The 16,387-nt window shown below is 39.1% G+C and overlaps 1 protein-coding gene across 1 annotated transcript; it reads left to right on the forward strand.

Moving 5' to 3' along the window:
* Nucleotides 1-3,450: 3,450 nt before the first annotated feature.
* On the forward strand, nucleotides 3,451-4,284 carry LOC149241788 (uncharacterized). Its single transcript, XM_089370656.1, has one exon. The coding sequence runs from the start codon at nucleotides 3,451-3,453 to the stop codon at nucleotides 4,282-4,284; it is 834 nt and encodes a 277-aa protein (XP_089226782.1).
* Nucleotides 4,285-16,387: the final 12,103 nt, after the last annotated feature.

The raw sequence follows: 16,387 nt of genomic DNA on the forward strand, positions 1-16,387 counted from the left end.
ACAGAAAAATAGGAACCAATTTCCTATTTCAAGACCTCAGAAAGATCTGCGCTCCAGCATTTATATTTTTATTAGTCAATCAGAGGATTTTTAGGGACATGGTTTTAGAATAGAAGGCTTTTCTATTTTTGAATTTTTTTTTTTGTAATTTCAGTTTCAAACAGCGCCCAGATTGTGGGTTGATCTGTTGTTTTGTTTTAGAATAGTTTATAAAATAATAATTTTGTAATAAAAAGAGAGAGGGAAGGAGGGAGAGTTTTTTCTGAGCGCTGGGAGCTGTTGGAGAAGCAGAGAGCTTTTTATTGTACAGTTTTATGACAGAGAATTTAATGGAATTTCACAGCTCTGTTTGCTGAGATTCATGTGGTATGTTGATTTAGCATAAGTTTTTCCCTTTGTCTCATATGTAATCAGTTATGTTCCATTTCATTTCATGACCCTTTCAAGCTGAACAAATGAAGTGATTAGGTAGGAATTCATAGTATTATATGCTCCTCCTATAAGTTTGTTCGCATTCGATGTTTTCTACTGTTTAAGGAGGATTCAGAGTTATTGTCTGCCCTCCTTAGCTCCTCACCAGTCTTGCCATCCCATTTGAAACCAGATTTGGTGTTAAATTGCATGCCTACCTTGCCTCAGTTGATAACCTGTGTAGTCATTATATTTTTCTGTTTGAAGCTGTGATTTTGCCCATGTAGCCCAGAAAAGCCCCGTCATTCCATTAAAAAACCCCAAAAATCATTAAATCCAAACCCCCTATCAATTTACTAGCCTAAAATCCTTATTCTTAATTGATCAGCCTAATCATATTGAAAGATCTATCGAATCTGACCCGAGAGAGCCTTCTCATACCTCATAGGGCTAGCTACGAGGTGAAATGGTTTGATGTAGCCTTGAAGGTTTACCTTCCTCAGCCTAGGGTGAAATCTCAAGCGCTAACATATTGGCGACCATACTGGGGAGAACAAAATTGTTTGTTGATTGATGTGTTTGTTTCATAAGTCTTAGACGGAGCCTGAAGTTACGCCAGAAGCCTTCGAAAACGCTCCTGTTTTACATCAGCGTTAGTAGATAAACGCTGCTTCAGTCAATCTCCGTGAGCTTGTGAATACGAACACTTCATTTGCATTTTTACCCCAGTACATATATCAAGTTCAGATCTGATTGTTGATAGTGGACAACGATCAGACACTTGAAAGGCTGAATCATTCACCTGGCGACTCCAACTCGATCCAGACATTCCAGTGCCTGTTGATATGTTCATGCAATGGTAGGGTATGTGGCAGACCCTGCACTTTGTGAAGTTCTAGATGGAGTTAGAGAGATGTTAGCAGGTATTGAAATTAATGAAGAATTTTTCAGTATTTTCCTTCAATGTTGGAAATCTCCGAAGCTTCTTTTTGAAGACAAAACTAGATTTTATGAGTTAGTTGTTGAAAGAGTTGAAAATGAGATTCAGTATCTCGATGAGCAAATTCAGTCATATGATTTCCAAGACCCTAAAAAGTTCTTGGAAATCCTTCCTCCTTCGCAACAAGAAACAACAGACTTGCCTATAGATGTATACATTGATAATGTGCAGCTGGAAGTATGTATTGCAGAGTTGGGGCAGCCAACAGAGGCCGGTGTCCGTGATCCTATTGCGGCATATATGGACATGTTTTTCACTCTGATGGACAGATCAGGCCGTCTTTTCCGTGACCGCGCTCAGTATGTGCATGAAGGGCTGCCAGCAATTGCATCTGTGACTTCGTGGCAGCATTCTCAAGCGGCATCATTTCCAGGTTTACTCGAGTGGTTAATTTGGCATTTTAGCATTACTTGATCTATTCTTTGTACAACAGATTAGAGTAGGTTTTGTAAATAAATAAGCAGCCACAGGGGCAGCATCTTGTTTCAGTTGGCTTTTAGTTTGTTTGAGTTCAGTTTCAGTGTGAAAATAAGTCTTCAGCTGTGTTGATTTGTTGATGATGACTCCATTGCCCAATGGTGGAGGCACGGTCTGCTCTCCCAAAGTTCTGCGGTTCTTGGCACCTCCACGAAGCGGCAGCTGCCATCCCAAATGGAGCCGATGTTAGACTCCGTCTCTTGTCAGAGATTGATTCTTCTTCAAAACCCTGTTTTGAAGAAGAAATCATTAATGTATTGTTTAAATTTATGTAATTGATCTGTCATGGTAGGTTCAAAAGGGAAGTGTTTATTGATGGCGAAGCTGAATCCAGAAAACATGAAGAGGCGGGGTCATTGATGGAGCCAATATCTCCAAAAGAGGATATTAAATTTGCCTGGCAACGAAATGAGGGATAAAAACCCAATTAATGTGGCCAAGAACAGAAGAAGAGCGAAGGAGGCAACGGAACTGTGGTTTTGTTGCTTTTATGAATAGAGCAGATGGTGAAACAGCGAAAGATGAAATGCAAGGGGTCATTGTTTAGCAGATTATCATGCAGGTTCAGTCAAGGCAATGGATGCTTTCACCTCTCTGATCTTGGTTTTGATGGCCAAAGTCACTGGAATCTTTGCTGTATCAGATACAAAAGTGACTTTTCTACTTGTTTATTCTTTCACATTATCTCTGATTACTATGGCATTTGCATTAAGCACAATGTTTTCAAAGGTCAGGACAACAATAAGTGTCTCTGGAGCTGCGTCTTTTCTTGGAGGATCCATGAGAATGACCGTGTCTTTTTGTGTCATTATGGTCGAAATCACAAACAATCTGCAGCTTTTGCCCCTGATTATGCTAGTTCTTCTCATATCTAAGGCTGTTGGTGATGTTTTTAATGGAGGATTTTATGAAGAGCAAGCTCGGCTGAGAGGGATCCCATTGCTCGAATCGAGGCCAAAACAGTATATGCGCAATATGATTGCCAAAGAAGCTTGTGTAAATCAAAAGGTTGCATATTTTCCACGTGTCGTTAAGGTTGGAGATGTAGTTGCAATGCTACAGAGCAATAGTCATAATGGTTTCCCTGTAATTGATCATCTACAAAATGGAGAAACAGAGTATCTATATATTGTAGATAAGTTTGATGGTGGCGGTGGCATCAGAGTAAAGCAGCAATATCTCTACATGGTTGCTTTAACTTAATAATCCCATATTCGTTTTTCTTCTCGGCATTCTTCAAGCGTTGTTCCATCCAGGGGTTGATTTCCATTATTGTGATAAGATGCTCTGCCAGATAGCCTGAAGCCCATTGAAAGGAGAAACCACATTCATGTTTAGATGGACGAGAGCTGTTTGTTATTTACACGGTAAAGTGAGAAGAGAACAATTGCCATGAGGTTAATGCATTTAATATTATATCATTCCTTTATTTGGGGAGGTTACAGATAGTCTTTGGAGTGGGAGTCATCTCCATTGTTATATATTTTGTCCTTTAAACGAGGATTCTACTGGATGGAACTAGTCAAAGGAAAGGGAAGCAAGTGCATATCCCCTTCTTGTCAATGGGACAGGGAAGCAACTTCAGAAGGCGTTTGAAAATATTTACAGTTGCCTTGACAATATATTTGGATTACAAGACAATCCAGAAGAAGGACGAATGGATTACTGTGGATAAACGGGATGATCTATGGGAGAGAGCTCATGAACGGAATGCTAATCGCCTTCTTAGTGCCATGATTGAATTAGAAGGATTATGGGTGAAATTAGGCCAGTATCTCTCTACCCGTGTAGATGTTCTTCCCGATGTTTATATACAGCTGCTCAAGCAGTTACAGGACTCTCTTTCACCTCGTCCATTATCAGAGGTTTACCAGACCATAGAGAAAGAGTTGGGAAAGCCCAAAAGTGAAATATTTACGGATTTTGATGAAACACCTCTTGCCACAGCTTCGATAGCCCAAGTTCATCGAAGTCGTTTGAAGGATGGACGGGATGTGGTTGTAAAGGTTCAGCATAAGGGCATCAAGGATGTCATTCTTCAGGATTTGAAGAATGCTAGGACAATTGTTGAATGGATAGCCTGGGCAGAACCACAATATGATTTTAGTCCAGTGATTGATGAATGGTGTAATGAAGCACCCAAAGAACTCGACTTCAACACAGAAGCTGAAAATACACGAAAGGTTGCCAGGAACCTTAATTATCGAAGCAGGCAGAGTGATAGTTCCGTTGCTAATTATGTTGATGTACTTATTCCTGAAGTCATCCGGTCAGCAGAAAAAGTTCTTGTTTTGGAATACATGGATGGGGTGCGGTTAAATGACAAATGTAAAACAGGGAACCACGCCAAGGCACTAGATCCGGCCCTCATTTACGCCACAGAATGTCAATCATAAACAGAAAAATAGGAACCAATTTCCTATTTCAAGACCTCAGAAAGATCTGCGCTCCAGCATTTATATTTTTATTAGTCAATCAGAGGATTTTTAGGGACATGGTTTTAGAATAGAAGGCTTTTCTATTTTTGAATTTTTTTTTTTGTAATTTCAGTTTCAAACAGCGCCCAGATTGTGGGTTGATCTATTGTTTTGTTTTAGAATAGTTTATAAAATAATAATTTTGTAATAAAAAGAGAGAGGGAAGGAGGGAGAGTTTTTTCTGAGCGCTGGGAGCTGCTGGAGAAGCAGAGAGCTTTTTATTGTACAGTTTTATGACAGAGAATTTAATGGAATTTCACAGCTCTGTTTGCTGAGATTCATGTGGTATGTTGATTTAGCATAAGTTTTTCCCTTTGTCTCATATGTAATTAGTTATGTTCCATTTCATTTCATGACCCTTTCAAGCTGAACAAATGAAGTGATTAGGTAGGAATTCATAGTATTATATGCTCCTCCTATAAGTTTGTTCGCATTCGATGTTTTCTACTGTTTAAGGAGGATTCAGAGTTATTGTCTGCCCTCCTTAGCTCCTCACCAGTCTTGCCATCCCATTTGAAACCAGATTTGGTGTTAAATTGCATGCCTACCTTGCCTCAGTTGATAACCTGTGTAGTCATTATATTTTCCTGTTTGAAGCTGTGATTTTGCCCATGTAGCCCAGAAAAGCCCCATCATTCCATTAAAAAACCCCAAAAATCATTAAATCCAAACACCCTATCAATTTACTAGCCTAAAATCCTTATTCTTAATTGGTCAGCCTAATCATATTGAAAGATCTATCGAATCTGACCCAAGAGAGCCTTCTCATACCTCGTAGGGCTAGCTACGAGGTGAAATGGTTTGATGTAGCCTTGAAGGTTTACCTTCCTCAGCCTAGGGTGAAATCTCAAGCGCTAACACATAGTTTATAAAGAAGAATACAAAAGTAGTTTTCTCTGTTTGTTTCTAAGGTCACTATCACACCTTAGTGGGATAGGGTCGTTCTGAATAGACACTTTTCCCGAAAACACCAGGATAAGTAGACCCCCTGAACGATACTCTCCTTCATTATATTATTTATTGTTGATTGATTCCGGTGAACCCGAATGTTATGAAGAAGCAATGCAGGTTGAAAGCAGGAAGAAGTGGGAGGTAGCCATGGAAGAAGAGATGGACTCCTTAATGCATAACCAGACTTGGGATTTAGTCAGGTTGCCTGTAGGAAAAACTACATTGAAGAATAAATGGGTTTACAGGCTGAAGGAAGAAGATGGAGGAAAATAGAGGTATAAAGCTAGACTTGTGGTAAAGGGGTTTGCACAGAAGAAAGGTATTGATTTTGATGAAATATTTTCTCCTGTTGTTAAAAGGACTTCAATCAGAACCATTTTAAGTCTTGTAGCAGCTGAAGATTTGCATCTTGAGCAGTTAGACGTAAATACAACCTTTCTCCATGGGGATTTGGAGGAAGAGATATATATGCAGCAGCCACAAGGATATGAGGTGAAAGGGAAGGAGAAACTAGTGTGCAGGTTGAAGAAGAGCTTGTATGGCTTAAAACAGGTTCCAAGGCAATGGTATCTAAAATCTGACAAGTTTATGTCTGAACAAGGTTATACCAGATGTCACTCTGATCATTGTGTTTATTTGAAAAAGCAAAATGATGGCAGCTATATTATATTGTTATTGTATGTAGATGACATGCTTGTTGCAGGATCTAACATGCAGGAAATAAATGTGCTCAAAAGAAAATTGGCAAATTCATTTGCAATGAAGGATTTGGGAGCTGCAAAATAAATCCTTGGTATGAGAATAACTAGAGATAGGAAAAATCGTAAATTAACATTGTCTCAGAATGAATACATACAAAATGTGTTGAAAAGATTTAACATGCACAATGCAAAACCAGTTAGTACACCTTTTGCTAGCCATTTCAAACTTAGCAAGGAAATGTGCTCAAAGACCCAAGAAGACATGGATTATATGTCTAAAGTTCCATATGCATCAGCAGTTGGAAGCTTAATGTATGCAATGGTCTGCACAAGGCCTGATATTACACATGCAGTGGGAGTTGTAAGTAGGTACATAAACAATCCAGGAAAGGAACATTGGATGGCAGTGAAATGGATTCTCAGATATTTGAAAGGTACCACAAATCAAGCATTATGCTTTGGTGGTTCAAACATCTCCCTACAAGGATACGTTGATGCAGATATGGCAGGTGACAAAGATAACAGGAGGAGCACTACAAGATATGTATTTACTGTTGGAGGAATAGCTACCAGTTGGGTTTCAAAAATCCAAAGTGTTGTTGCACTTTCAACAACAGAAGCAGAGTATGTTGCTGCTACAGAGGCTAGTAAAGAAATGATTTGGTTACAAAGGTTTATGGGTGAATTGGGTAAGGAGCATGATATGGGCACGTTATACAGTGATAGCCAAAGTGCCATTCATCTTGCAAAGAACTCAGCATTTCATTCCAGGACTAAACACATACAGCTCAAGTACCATTTCATACGATCAGTGTTGGAAGATGGAGAGTTGAAGTTGGAAAAGATACACACTAGCCAGAATCCTGCAGATATGCTAACAAAAGTTGTAACTAGGGAGAAATTGAGAATATGCTCAGTTTCAGTTGGTCTTCAAGGATGACGATGAAGATGAGAAATAGCCAGGTCCAAAGAGGAGTCATTGTCCAGCAAATGGAGAAACGGTGGAGTTGCTACAATCAGTGTCCAAGTGGGAGATTGTTGGGTGTGGAGCCTGATTATCTTCTATATTCAAAGGTATCGCCACATAGGACCCCAGTTCGAAATGGGGGCGGCAATGCCGCCCGTAAAATATTCGCTGCAGGGGGGGTCCGGGGGGGCGGCTGCGACCTTTGGGAGCCCCCCCCTGGCGGGGGGTTTCGGGGGCAGCGCCCCCAAAGCTAAAAACAACTGTAAAATTGCCTTGTAAAAGTATAGTAATTTCTAGTCAATCTGGGCCGTTCATTAGGCAGATGATCTGACGGTAGAACTTATGTTTAGTTTAGGGTTTTTTGCCCTAGAAGGCAACCCCTCTCTTTGTATGAGGGTATTTTATTTGAGGCTGTGTGATAGATGTGTATTCTGTGAGCAAGAAATAGAGAGGTGAGACTGTGAGAGAAAACAGAGGATATTACAGCAGATTTGTTGTAGGTTGTGTCTCTTCATTTTGCTGGATAATAGAAATGAAGGACTGGCTGTTCGGGGTGGACGTAGCCCAAACTGGGTAAACCACGTATATCTGTGTCTCTCTTCTTTTGTGCGTTTTCTGTGTTTATATTTCTGCAATATTTTATGTGTTCCATTGCTCCTTAATATATAATTTTCTAACACAAAAGACCCAGCCACAAGAAGATCAACTAGAATCAAATGCACATGCACTGATGGACATCGAGAGCAGTGCTCACTCACAGCCTGGACCAGAAGCCGAAATGGAGGTTGAGAGCAACAATAGGCAAGAAAAAGAGTCACTACCTGCAATCAAGAAACAAAGGAGGTTGGAAAAGCAAATTGAAAAGTTAAAAGAAGAACTGATGGAGGCCAACATGCTGGAGAAAGCCATTAAGAGGGAGAATGAAATGTTGAGAACTCAGAGTAAGGAGACTCAACAGAAAAATGAGAAGCTGAAGGAGCAAATCAAAGAACTCGAGGCTGAACAAACCGACATTTGCAAGTGGGCAACCAAATGGTATACCCAAAAGAAAGCCCTCAAGGAGAAATACAAGAGTTTGAAACATGAGCTCCACATTCAGAAAGATGCCCAAGCTAAGAAGAACATAGATGCATTGTTAAAAGCAGAAGAGGTACAGGCAGGCACAGAGTATAGAGGCAGCACATCAGGATTAGCATGAGGACATGCTAAGTCATTGAGCTTGGGGGAGATGTTGGTACCATTCCATTACCATATTTTTCTTCTAGAAACACCATCATTTGTCTACCTTTCTCCTCCATAGACCCCTTATATCCCTCGAAATTGATTAATTAATAACATTATAGTTGTTATTTTGCATTAAAGTTAATTTATGAATTTTTATGTTAGAAATTAGGAATTTTCAATAAAAAGATTACAGGAAGTCATAACATCCTGTAAATGGTTTATCATCTGACACGTGGCATGACAGGCAAGCCAAAGCAATGGATAGGAATGAAACCTGGAATGTACATGCATAGTGAAAAATCGATTCTACTGCAAATCAAAAGCTCCTGGTTATGCGGTCCACGCTGGTCAAACCCCAGCCTTTTGGTTACAAAGGCAGTAAAAGCCATGGTTTCCCAAACCGGTTTCGTTTTGTTTTTTTGGAAATCGGTTTAGATTAGAAATGACCAAAAATCATTCCATTGTAAAAGCAGAAACATCTGCTTAATGAATGTACATTCGATTCAGATAGGGACAAGTAGATAAAGACTGTGTATTATTTTTGTTTTCAAGAATAGTTACGATTATTACCTCTGTGTATCGCTTGAGAACAGAACTCTTGTATGTGATTGCAATCTTCAACACTTAAATATAGTCACGGTTTTACTCCAACAGTGTTTATGCGTTAATACTCTCATTGCTTGAGTTTACTTCAGTGTACCATTGAAAAGTGGACGGGCCCTACGTGGATTGGTATACTGTTAATTTCATTTCCTTAGCAGTTTTTAATTTGAATAGAATGCATAGTGTTTAGTGTTATTTCCATGTTTATGACTTTGTCGATTTGATTGGAAATTCTTACAAATGGTATTTATGGTGATAGCTTGAAGATTTTATCGTTAGATCATTGAACCATATCTTGTAAGAGATTTGATCCATCGTTATATTTTAAAGCATCTCCATAGACTATGTTTTCATGCATTTAAACTTTAGTGTGCTTTTGATTTTTCATGAAATTTGCTTAAGTGTTAACTAGACAGAGCTTTTATGCATAGCATCCTTGTAAGAGGATTAAAATCTCAGTCTAGAAATACGCTGTATCCTTAGGACAGTTAGATAAGTTAGGTGATCTGAGTGTTAAGGTGAGAGGAAACATATCTTAACCTTTTGTAAAGGAGTATTGTGGCCTATCACAATAAACATTTAGTTAGGAATCCTTTATGTCTATAGACTTTAGACACATGCCTCGAAGTTTACTTACCCTGGTTGATAATAAATCTAGTCTAATCTAGCACCCTAGATTGGCCACTACATTTTGGCGCCATTGCCGGGGAGGCGTAGTTAGAGGATTTCGAAAAAAATCAAAATATAAAAAAAAAAAATAAACAAAAACAAGAAAAAAAATAGATTTAATTTTAGTTCATCATTTTAGAAGTCATGTTTACTTATGCCTAGATCTAGAGATAATAAATGTAGATTCATAAAAACCCCCCATCCAAAAACTAACCTACCATCAGGAGCAGACCCTTTAGGAAAAGTTGAACACACAACATCAGCTGAGGAAGTCACCATACAAAAATTAGAGGATAAACAGAAATCAGGGCAAAGACTCACACTCATCGAGAGGCAAATTCTATTAGCACACAAATCACAGAAGAAACATTTCCCTGAATCCTCTATAAAAGGAGAAAGTAGCACAGTAACTCAACAATATTTCCTTGAACTTCTCTTTGAAACAAGTGACACTGAACAAGAAATTAAATCAATAGAGGAACCTATCAAAATGGCTAAAGAAGGACATGGATCAGAAAGAGGACCACCAAATCAAGGTCAAGAGGAAGAGTCAAGCTTTAAATTTCCTATCCAAGAACCAGAAGAGGATGACGAAATAAAAATGAAAAACGTACCTCCATCTGTGCTACCAAACTTTTATGGCATGGCTTCAGAAGACCCAAATTCATTCTTGTTTGAGTTTGACATTGTATGTCGAACATATGGTTACAGAGATGATGCCCATAGGCCTAGAATCTTCCCAGCAACATTAAAAGCATCAGCATTAAGATGGTTCATGGGGCTTGGTGAACATGCGATAACTGATTGGGATGGCATGAGAAGAATATTCTTAAAGAAATACCAACCTTATTGTAGATCGAAAGATTCCAAGATGATATCTTTAGGATGAACCAACAAGAGTATGAAAATTTAGAGGATTACTTAGAGTAGTTTGTTTACAATTTACAAAAATCAAAACACAGAACCATGCCTCTTGATCTGATGCGAACAATATTTTTGAAGGGCATTCGAGAGGAATACTTAGATGATCTTAATTTGATGGGCAAAGGTGATATTTCCACTTTACCTTTTGAAGAAATTGCTGAGTTAGTATTCTAGGAGCAAAGCCAAAACTGGAAAGAGAACCATATCATCCAAAGCCACAAAATCTGCTTCAGCAAGTGTCACAAGGGCTGAAATAGGGAACCTGTTAGAAGAATTCAAAACAGATCTATTAAGTACCTTAGGAACTCAAATTGACACTCTAAAAGCCAAGAAGAGACAAGAAGAGGAAGATCAAATAATGGCTGTCTTTTGTCCAAAGTGCCAGAAGAAACATGCCTTGAAAGACTGTCCATTAGAAAAAATTCAAGTCTGTGCCTTTTGTACTGAAAATCATGATATATTTCATTGCTATAAAGTCAAGTTTTTGCAGAATTGTAATGTGGCAGCTAACACAGATATGGAAAATGTGTATTTCATGGGCGCAAAGAGACCATGGCAGCCAAAACTAGCACCTGAAGGTATGTTCCCAAACCAGAATTTGCAATTTCCTGCACATGATTAGATGTATGCTCAGAATTCGTGGAATGTACCCATGCCATGGCAGCACCAAAATTACTCACAACAACAATGGAGACCATCTCAGCAATACTCTCAACAATATCACTCATATCCTCAACCATACCAACCATATTCACAGCCATATCAACAATATCATCAACCATATTTGCCATATCCTCAACCATATCAGCAATATCCTCAGCAGCAAGTTGTTTACCCACATTAACCCCAACCCACTCAACAAGCATTGCCTGCTCCTCCACCAATAAATCCACCACAATTACAACTTCCATCTAATCCACAACCTCCTAGGCCTACTCAAATCCCTGCTCAACCTGTACCAAATCCAAATAATAGAGCAGAGAGACCAGCCTACAATGTAGATGAGGGAACCTCATATCCCACATTACCCTTGCAAAATATCAATTTGAGGTCTGGTAAGATACAAATGCAACCATTGCGTCCACCACCTTTTCCAGACCGATTGGTCCAAACAAAACTTCCCATGTCTATACCACAATTTGATGTTTTAGATGAGCTAAAGAATGTTTATATAAAAATTCCACTACTACAAGCCATAAAAGACATTCCCATATAACTAAAGCCATCAAGGCACTGTGCCTTAAAAAGCCTACTAGGAAAAGAGTTGATCCACAAACCATTCATGTTATTGGACATTTAGCTGGCCTTATGAAAAACGCTATTTCAATGGAAAAGCATGTTGATCCTGGTATTCCCAGAGTCACTACAATCATTAACAACATACATATTCCAAACACCTTAATTGATCTTGGGGCCGCAATAAATGTGATGACTCTTGAAACCATGAAAACACTCCAGCTCACAAACTTGCAGCACACAACAATTGTTCTAGAACTCGCTGTTAGGTCTAAAGTGACTCCTGAAGGTATTTTGGAGGACATAATTGTTTCATTGGACTCTTGGGAGTATCCAGTGGAATTTTTAGTTCTTCAGCCAAAATCCAATTTAGGAGGACACCCTATCAACCTTGGTAGACCATGGTTAGCAACTGCTGATGCATTCATAGGATGTCGATCGGGTAATATGATTATTTCACGAGGAACTGAAAGAAAACAACTCAATCTTTACCCATCAGCACAATCACCAGGAGTAGCACATAATTTATGGCTTGACGATAAATACAATGACAAAGAAGAAGTTCAATCTGTTTTTAGCATCAACCAAATTTATGATTTTCAAGAAAATAATAATGATGATTTGGTAGAATTGTTCCTTTCTCAACCTGATGTTTCCGAAGATTTAAGAAATGACCAATACCATGCTGCAGATGAACTTTTGGCACAAAATTTTCAGGAAACATGCACCATTCAATCTTTGCAAACAACATTTCAAGACATTTTTCCTATCCAATCTATCACAAACACACAGAGCAAAACCATAGAGATTAGTTTAGGAAAAACTTTGAATATTGGCACTCACCTAGACTCATATCAGGAGGAAAAATTGATTCAATTATTGAGAAAATACCAGAAAGCATTTGCTTGGGACTACACCAATATGCACAGAATCCACCCTGAAACATGCACTCACCATATTTATATAGATAGTAATATCAAACCAGTGAGGCAACCGCAGAGACGAATGAATCCCATGCTTCAGGATATTGTTAGAGAGGAATTACAAAAACTGTTGAAAGTCAATTTTATTTATCCTATCTCTGACAGTCAGTGGGTATCCCCATTGGTAGTAGTGCCTAAGAAAAATGGTAAGTGGTAGATTTGTGTTGATTACAGACAATTGAACAAAGCTAGACACATTAGACAAAGCTACCATTTATTGACCAAGTGCTAGACACATTAGCTGGGAAATCATCATTCTCTTTTCTTGATGGTTTCAGTGGCTACAACCAGATCAGGATAACCTTAGAGGACCAGGACAAAACCACATTTACTTGTCCTTGGGGCACTTATGCTTATAATGTTTTACCATTTGGACTTTGCAATGCTCCAGCTACATTTCAGAGAGCTGTATTAGCTATTTTTGCTGATGTAGTTCATGATTGTGTTGAAGTTTACATGGATGATTTTTCAGTGTATGGTAATTCATTTGAGCATGCATTAGAGAATCTTGAAAAAGTTTTGAAGAGATGTATTGAAGCTAATTTGTCCCTGAGAAATGAAAAGTGTTTCATGATGTTAAATGAGGGGATAGTATTAGGCCACTATATTTCTTTTCAAGGCATTAAAGTTGATCCATCAAAAATCTAGATCATCGTCAATTTGCCAATTCCGAAGACTCAAAAAGAGGTAAGAAGTTTCCTTGGGTATGCAAGCTATTACAGAAGGTTTATTGAACATTTTAGTAAAATGGCTTCACCTCTGTTTAAACTTCTAGCAAAAGATACACCTTTCAACTAGAATGAAAATTGCCAGCAAGCATTTGAAACACTCAAAGAAAAGTTATCAACCACACCAGTCTTAAAAGGACCTAACTGGAACCTACCATTTCACGTCTTTATAGATGCATCTGATACTGCAGTAGGTGCCTCATTAGGCCAAAAAGAGGAGTCTTGTCATTATGCCATCTATTTCATTAGCAAAAATCTAACACCTGCAGAATTAAACTACATAGTCACAGAAAAAGAAATGCTTGCCATCATACATGCTGTGAATAAATTCTGACATTATATAACTGGTTATGAGGTTTTTGTACATACTGACCATTCTGCCATTAAGCATTTAATGAATAAACCAGTAACTAGTGGTAGAGTTACCAGATGGTTGTTATTGTTACAGGAATTTAACATCACAGTGTTAGGTAGACCAGGTAAGGAGAATCAGGTGGCAGATTTTCTTTCTAGACTGCAAAATCAAGGTGAGGTTGTTCCGGTTGAAGATTCTTTTCCAGATGAAATTTTATTTGCAATTTCAATAGTGAATCCTTGGTATGCTGACTTGGCCAATTATTGTTCACAGGAAGAACACCTCCATACTTTACTCCAAAGGAAAAGAAGAGGCTAGTCAAACAAAGTGCTCGATACTCATGGGTTAATGGAGATTTATTTTACACTGGTTATGATATGATTATTAGACGATGTGAAAGAAATGATGAAATAATTGATATTTTAAAATCTTGCCATGATGAACCGTGTGGTGGGCATTTTGCAGCTAAACGAACAACATTCAAGATTCTTAGTCTTGGATACTACTGGCCATCTATTTTTAAGGCACCAGCAGCAGAAGAATGCACACATGAAGGTTGAAGAAGGCACTTGAAGCTAAGACCTAGCCAGAGAAGAACCTACAAAAGACACAACCACACTTCAGCAAGCAGACATCATGCATCAAAAGAAATAAAGGCATGCAACAGAGAGGGAGCCACAACACCTCACAACAAATACATTCAGATCATAGGTAAGTAACTAACTCGCTTCTCTATTTGCATTTGTGTAATTAAAAGTCATGCAAAAGCAACGATATGGTTGAGGTTGAATGAAGGAAAGGTGGCCAGTTAACTTTGCCACCTTCATCTAGTTAACTCCACTCATTCGAGATGTCACCCACACGTGCGCACAGTCAACTCAAGAAAGATGTCAAGGACAGGTAGTGGAGGAAGTGTGAACTCTGATGCAATCATGAGGGATGATTATGAGGAGGGGCCATGATGACAAGGCAGGTGGGGACCAACGGTCCGAATATGGCCAACGAATACTTTGCCAGCTCACCCCCATCACCGGAAATATCCATAAAGGGTAATAAGTACTCCTCCCCGAGCACTCTCACCACCTTTTCCTTCATTCTCTCCTCGTAACTCAGCTACAACAGTGTCCTTGTGCCCCCATAGCCTCATAACCATCGTCCTCCATCGATTTCTCCCATATTCCTACTCTCAGCGTTTTCTATAGGAGCACTTATAGATTCTACAGCAGGGACAACAAGCTTCTACAAGAGGGGCAGTGAGTTGTTTTGAAGGGAGAAAACATGGGTTTTAGCACGATGTTCGGTCTAAGGAGGTAGGTTCCATGCATGAACCCATTGAATATAAATATATTCAAGAAGTGGTTTCAAATTGAGGAGGAAATAAAGTCTTTAGGAGAGGAGAAAATACATAAGAAATTTTTCTGCTTATTTAAAAAAACACAGTCTCCACAGTTTCTCTGTTTTTCTAAAAAATTGTTGTCTCCATCTCCGTATTTAGTTTCCCAAAAGAGTATAAACAAAATGACAGGAGGATTCATGAGAAAGGAGCCTACTAACTCCACTAGGCTCCATGCACATCCCCAAGTAGTGGACATATTCACAAGAGCAAATTGGATGAACTTTTTTGAGAAATTCTGAGGGTTTGATGAGGAGATTGCCCAAGAATTTGCCCACTCTTTGGTCCCTCACACAAGAACACATGCCACTGTCACCTTTAGAGGTCTTTCCATGGAGATAACCCCTAAATTTATCAGTAGGGTCACTACCCTTCCTCTTGGGCTGCCTTGGAGTAAGGATGAGAAACCAATTGGCCAGGTTGCCAAGAAAAACTTCTTCCAAAACAATGAAACCCATGTAGAGGATAAAAATGGCATTAGAAGGGCTAGCATACCATATCCTTGGGATGATGTTAGCTACCAAATAATCAAATACATTTCCTGTGAGGGGAGGTACAACATTGTCTATGTTTATCACTTTAGAATCCTTCATGAATTAAGGTATGGCATGGACACTCCAACACCTCAGAAGCTCAACATCCCCTACTTCCTCCTACAGTCCCTCACTGACTCCAACACTAAGGTTCAAGCAGGGACTTTAGAGTAGCTAGCTCACCATGGGTTAATCAAAATCTTAGTGGAAGAAGCCCTCCATACATTTACACTCCCTATAGCATGGGAAGTCTTCCGAAACATGACAGCTGAGGATGACTTAAAGGCCCTAACCTATGATGTCAGTCCTACTGGAAATGAGGAGGAGGAGCAGCAAGGGGGAGAAGGTGAAGCCATTGGTGACTTAGCAGAACAAGGAAGGAAGGAGGAAGAAACTAAGATAGAGGAGGAGAATGCTGAAGAAACAGAGCAAATAGAGACAGAAAAAGAGATAGAAGGAAGAGAAAAAGAGGCAGAAAAGGCAAAAAAAGGAGAAGGGTCCCTTGAGACTCTGGAAAGGGAGGCAGTAGCTGCCCTTGCTGCCCTCAGTACACCTATCAAGCCAAAGCAAAAGAGGAAAATACAGGCCTCCATGTATTTTAGGGCTAGGAAGAGCACAAGAATCAAAACAGACAAACCTCAACCCTCTTCAAATGTGCCAATTACAATTGAAGATTCACCCTCTGCCAAGGGGAAATAATCCCCTTCCAAGACACCTATCACATGTGAAAGGGGGACTCCTAGATCTTCCACATG

The sequence above is a fragment of the Pinus tabuliformis genome, chromosome 8, assembly GCF_031772625.1.
Source record: "Pinus tabuliformis cultivar Carrire ecotype Pingquan chromosome 8, CPIR1, whole genome shotgun sequence".
In the NCBI taxonomy this organism is placed as follows: domain Eukaryota; kingdom Viridiplantae; phylum Streptophyta; class Pinopsida; order Pinales; family Pinaceae; genus Pinus; species Pinus tabuliformis.

Excerpts from the sequence above, each read along its gene's own strand:
- LOC149241788 (XM_089370656.1), top strand. The coding sequence starts at position 3,451 with ATGGGACAGGGAAGCAACTTCAGAAGGCGTTTGAAAATATTTACAGTT.